The sequence below is a fragment of the Dreissena polymorpha genome, chromosome 5, assembly GCF_020536995.1.
Source record: "Dreissena polymorpha isolate Duluth1 chromosome 5, UMN_Dpol_1.0, whole genome shotgun sequence".
NCBI classification, from domain to species: domain Eukaryota; kingdom Metazoa; phylum Mollusca; class Bivalvia; order Myida; family Dreissenidae; genus Dreissena; species Dreissena polymorpha.
In genome coordinates, this window is record NC_068359.1 from 54,650,906 (window position 1) to 54,657,328 (window position 6,423).

Genomic DNA, 6,423 nt, shown 5'->3' on the forward strand with positions numbered 1-6,423 from the left:
AGTTTGTCTCCTGTTGAGCGGAGTGAAGTTCAGTTTTAGGGAATGTTTTCGCCTCTCGTCTTCAACCTCGGCTGGATTTTTTCTGTAATGGCCCTTTTTCCATGTCACATCCATTACAGCAACTGCATCCTTAGTTTGAGGTTTACCGGATGGCACATTCCATCTAGACTTCATACTAGATGTCTTGGTCTCTCCGGTTTTCACAGCATTTTCCATCCGGAACAATACACCGGCAATGTGATTGCAAGTACCATGCATTCCCGCCGTGCAGGTACAGTAGGCAGACACTATTTCTCCTCCTGACTCTCCATCATCTTTGTCCTTTCTAACAACAACCCAGACATCATATTTCTTACTGTTTACTGACATGGATGGCACACACTTTTGCTTTTAGTATACACTTGTCACTGTTTGGCCGTATCTCATGGTAAAACACTTCCTGCACCCATTTGTTATGGAAGTAGCTTGAGCTTTTCCTTCCTTATACTCATTAAGAAGCCGATCAAAAATTTCTTTGTGAGTTTCATTGTTCAGGTACTTAGCAATGTCTACCAGATACACGGATGGCCACTTGTGGATAGCTGTCTTCTCTCCTTGCCAACCTGTGTGGAGTGAGAATGGGTCTGGTAAAACATCATCTTCCACCAAAAGCTTGTGCTTGTACTCTTGAAGAAGACGTTGCTCAGCCTGTTCAGCTTGTTCGTTCACCGGCAGATTCTGTTCCCATGCGCAAAATGCTCTGTAAAAGAGCAAAATTCATTGTATATTTATACCAAAGACATAATTAAAAAAATAAATAAATAAATAACACACCAACAAAGCTGAATAAGCAAGTTGCAGAGTTTTTAATAGCTTTAAGTCTTTTACTTCATAGCAGGAAATAATCAAGCACAGAAATGCTGCAAAGCGTGACAAAAAACAAATGTTTCCAGTGTCCAACTTCTGTTTACAACCAGTATCATCATACTGTAGTGTATGGGTTGACCGAGTCAGATTTAAGCATTCACACTTAAATAGCGGCTAAAAGTTATCACATATATCAATATTATGTATCAACAAAGGTCTAAATACTTAATAGAAATCATTAGCATACCGAAAATAAGTCTAAAAAACACGGTTGTTTTTGTTTACCTCGCTGACAGTTCGTCGACATTCCATTCACCGACAGGTTTCTGTGCGACAAATACACTTTTAAAGCCTTCAAAGACCATAATCTAAAATTCTCAAGTGTCATGTTATTCAAATCATCCATTTTAATTGCAATTTGTGCCGTCTGACACGCATTATTTATCTTTGGAAACAACTTTTAACAGATTAGCGTATTGCAAAGATGGCGGATCGATAATTTTTACGCGTACATCCGGGCACTTGCAATCAGCCGTTTAAGGCTTCCTGGAAACTGTTAATCCGTGTATTGTCCATAAAATTGACAAAAAGGGCCCATCGCCAAGTTTTTTAAGCAGCTACCTATATAGACCTGGTCGAATTGGGCTCTCTGTGGCACTTGTGCTTGGGGATGCTCTTTTTTGGGAGGCTCTCCTTTTTCCTAGACGCACAGGACTGTCAATAATGCTGTTTGAGCTTGATGATGACGTCTAAAGTGAATATTGAAAGATAACACATTTTAATCCCATCTGAATCAGGTGACCAAACTTTGTGGCACTTGTATTTGTAGAATGCATGGTTCGTCTGACAGCACTTCTAGTTGTACATGAACATACTTATTCAAAACAGATATTTAATTGCACCAAATTCATGAAACCATATTTATAAATTACCAACTTGCTCTACTTTGCGGGTATATAAACGATTTATACAACGGATAAATTCGACAATTATTAATTACCAACTTGCTCTATTTTACGGGTATATAAATGATTTATACAACCGCTAAATTCGACGATGCCTATGAAGAAGCATTTTTCTAGACATAAGAACAGTTTTTTAAAATTCAATGTCCGAAAATATATGGACACTAACTTGAATTGACAGTTGCAATAGGTTTCTTTAAAATTAGTATGTCGCAAAGTCGCAATTACAATCAAGGCAAAAGTTTAATCAAGAAAATGAAACATAAACTAAAGCAAGTATGCATGATGCAATTCCATGTAAAAACAAATATTGTACAACACAAAAATATCTTACCAAACTCATGTTGGCTTTCTTTGTTTACGAGGAAATTGTGTTGTTTGCCCTACGTCATCGGTGTCCAGTCATTACACCCCCTGGACGTTACACCCCTGGTCATTACACCCACCAAGCCTGGTCATTACACCCACCAAGCCTGGACATTACACCCACCAAGATGTAAACATAATTGATTAGGTTCCTCAGGTGTGATCACACCTACCATGGGGCACACTTCACTTGATTAATGATGTTTCTGCTTTAATGTGTGTCCAATGGGGGTCTGTCCAAGTGTTTTTTATTGTTTGTTTGTCTGAATGTCTGTCTTATTGATGTGCAGTGTTAATTGGGAAATAACAATTTTTTGGTGTGAAAAACATTTTTATTTGATCTTTTCAAATAATTTGTTAATTATCAAAGTGTAATAATAACACCTAAAATTAAAGGAGTTTGTTCACACCATTATTATTAAAATTCATTTGAAGATGTTGTTGTTTGATTTTATGAATTCTAAAGAATATTGCATCTTTATGTCGTGGCAAAAGAATATCAAAACATCAAACGTAACAAAGTTAATAAGACAAATACTCAATGCAAATTGTTTTTACTCATTGTCCCCATATATACCAGAACAATTTTAGAGAATATCATACTATAGGTATATATTGTTACTCTGTCAAAATGCCCCCAAAACAAATATTTTGGTGTATTGATTCAAATTGTAAAAAAAAGCGTGTTAATAGTTCTGATTTTGCTGTTTCATGTGATAATTGTGGATTATGGCAGCATATTAGATGTGGTGATACTGGTAAGTCATTTTCTTCTTCCTATTATAAACATTCTAGATCATTTGAGCTCCATGACATCATGCGATTTTGGACCTTAGGGCATTTTCCGTTTTTATCAAATGGTCTTGTAACTGATAAATAATTTAAAACACCAACTTGGTTTAAGCTTATTAGCTGCCCCATTCTTGACCAATTTATTTTTGTTAATACTCATTTATAAACTTTAACCTACACAATTATATAAGTTATATAATTATTAGTCTCTATAAAAACATATCCATTAATTTTTAATAATTAGATAACTATTTGTTACATTTTAATCAACTACATCATGTGGAAAGTTTGGAATCCTAATAATACTTTCTTATTTTTACATAAATGAAATTCAATTTAATGGTCTTATGGACATTACTGGGTATAACTTGGTATCTGTGTTTTATCTGTTTATATAACTTATATAATTATTAGTCTCTATAAAAACATATCCATTGATTATTAGTAATTAGAAACTATTTGTTACATTTTAACCAACTACATCATGTGGAAAGTTTGGAATCCTAATTTAATACTTTCTTATTTTTACATAAATAAAATTCAATGTAATGGTCTTATGATTTACATTTTATTAACAAAAATATAATTTTTCTAAAAATATGATATGATATGTAACAGAATGGTATTTATGCAGGAAAAAGGAAATGGGTAGAGACATGAGGGATTATACATGTAATATATATTTTTGTTGTCATACAAATAATTAAGTTTATCTTATGTTGCATTAAGACTCATGCCCCAATTTAGTGTTTTAAATCATTGACACAGTTTTGTGTCATCATTTATGAAACACAGTTTGTAAAACTAACAGTAACACTGGGCCAAACACTGGGCCACTTAGATAAACATTGTACCTATTTGGGCCACATTAGGGCCAGACAAAGACCCTCTAACTGTTTATTAGGGGCCATAAAAGATACACTGACTATTGCCAATTAGGGCCCTCCCATAAACTGTGAAAACATGCTTTGATTGCTACAGTAAGTGACAGATTCCTGTTAATTGTGTTTCAATATAAAAAAGGATTTCTTCAATGATCCCTCATTATCAATTCTGACTTTAAAGTTTAATGATATTATAATTAATAAAACAACTGTCACTTTAAAGTATGCAGTAAAATTTTATATATCATACTGTGACAATATGTTACTTCTATTTCACATCCTCTTTTCCACACCAAGGCAACTGGAAATACTACGGTCAACCCAGCGCTGGTTTATGGACGGGACCTTTAAAGTAAGTGTTTATTTAATTGTATATTCTCTTCCAGGCTTTGGGGATTTTAATAGTACCAATACATATGGCAATTATTTTATTTAACTACTAGTATGTTTTATAATTGAGGCAGGAAAGCTGTTATGACATCACACATCTTAAATTAATAAAAGGATAAAAGATGATTAAGCTTGAAAAATGCATCTTGATTACGATACACAATTCAATTTTAATGTATGATACTTTAATATTGTCATATTGTCCTCCACATATTGTAGACAGACCATTTCGCGGAGGGCAGCTGATGTCAATCCATGGGTTCATCCAATTTGATGGAAAGATGAAACAGATTCCACTCCTGTTTGCTCTCATGTCTCGGCGAAAGAAAGAAGATTATGTGGCGGTACTGGGTGAGATCAAATCAATTCTGGGGGCCTATTCAGTGGAAGGCTTTGTGGTCGACTTCGAGGCAGGATCCTGGGGAGCGATAAGACATGTCTTTCCACGCGTTGAAATTAAAGGATGCGTATTCCACTGGGCACAGTCTGTGTGGCGCCATGTACAAGCAGTGGGGCTTGGTCCAGCCTATATGGAGCGCAAGGACCTGTGGGATTATGTCCGCAAGTTACTTGTGCTTCCTTTTGTGCCGTCTAGTCAGATCGAACCTCTTTTCAGGAACCTCGCGCAGCGTGCAAACACAGAACCTCTGAGGAAACTTGTCAATTACATTGACTCAACCTGGATTCAGTCTTTGACCTTCCCAATACAGAGTTGGTGTATATACGGGTTACATGTCAGAACCAACAACGATGTGGAAGGCTTTCACACACGTTTGAATGGCGTTTCTGGTGGTAGATCACTGACATTCTACAAACTTGTACCTGCACTCAGAAAACAAGCACTGGAGGCTGAGTTGGACATTGACCAGCTGGTTGATAATAGTGTTGTCTAGAATCGTGAAATCTCACTAGTAGGAAGTGTATATACTGTTTAAAGTGAAATGGGATTTCTTGGCAATATTATTTTAGTTTTGTTATTTCTGTCTGTATATTCCTGAAAAAAAGTATTAATGATTTAGATGCATATTATTACATTTTGGTGAAATAAAAAGAAATGTATAAATTTAAGATTGTGTTTTTTTTATTCTTAATATTTTTTTTATTTATAATTTTTTGAAATTTATTTTCAAAGTTTTTTCTGTCTGATTATTCTTGAAAAAACTATTTATGATTTAGATGCATATTATAACATTATGGTAAAATAAAAATAAATGTATATGAATTAAGATTGTGTTTTGTTTATTCTAAATAATTATTGTATTTATCATTATTTTATTTTGTTTTCAAAGTTTTTTCTGTCTGTATATTCTTGAAAAAATTATTTATGATGTAGATGCATATTATTACATTATGGTGAAATAAAAATAAATGTATATGAATTAAGATTGTGTTTTGTTTATTCTAAATATTTATTTTATTTATCTTTATTTTTATTTCTTCAAGTTTTTTCTGTCTGTATATTCTTGAAAAAAAGTATTTATTATTTAGATGCATATTGTTACAGTCATTAAATAATTTGAGCAACCATTAATCTCATCAGTGTCATCTTACATGACGAATCCAATTAGTGGTTCATAAGTTGATAACACCTTTCTAATCTAATCAATATCTTGGTGGGTGTAATGTCCAGGCTTAGTGGGTGTAATGACCAGGCTTGGTGGGTGTAATGACCAGGGGTGTGCCGTCTAGTCAGATCGAACCTCTTTTCAGGAACCTCGCGCAGCGTGCAAACACAGAACCTCTGAGGAAACTTGTCAATTACATTGACTCAACCTGGATTCAGTCTTTGACCTTCCCAATACAGAGTTGGTGTATATACGGGTTACATGTCAGAACCAACAACGATGTGGAAGGCTTTCACACACGTTTAAAAAGAATTGAAAGGCCCGAAGCATTTTTTTTAAACATCTTCATTAAGCATCACATATTGATAACGTAAGATTGTTATGCTAGGTGAGATATTAATCTATGTATGATTTATAAAAAGTAGACGAAAATGAGGTATTTTAAAGGATTTTGCCTTTGTACAATTTGTACTATTTTATACTGTTATTCCGTTCAATCATTTTTCACACCTGTCGCCAAAGTGGTTTGTTTCTTTTTGACAAACTTTTCTATTTCTCATCCCATATCGTTGAAGTAAGATTTTTATGCTAGGCAAGATGTTAATCTAAGTATAG

The 6,423-nt window shown here is 34.2% G+C and overlaps 1 protein-coding gene and 1 pseudogene across 1 annotated transcript; one reads left to right on the plus strand and one right to left on the minus strand.

Annotated features, from left to right (window-relative positions):
- Positions 1-2,199, minus strand: part of LOC127881319 (uncharacterized) — a 30,379-nt pseudogene extending 28,180 nt beyond the window's left edge.
- A 2,325-nt stretch (positions 2,200-4,524) lies between these two features.
- LOC127831236 (uncharacterized) lies at positions 4,525-5,136 on the plus strand. The gene has a single exon (XM_052356221.1). It carries the CDS (start codon positions 4,525-4,527, stop codon positions 5,134-5,136), a length of 612 nt encoding a protein of 203 aa, XP_052212181.1.
- The last annotated feature ends 1,287 nt before the right edge of the window (positions 5,137-6,423 follow it).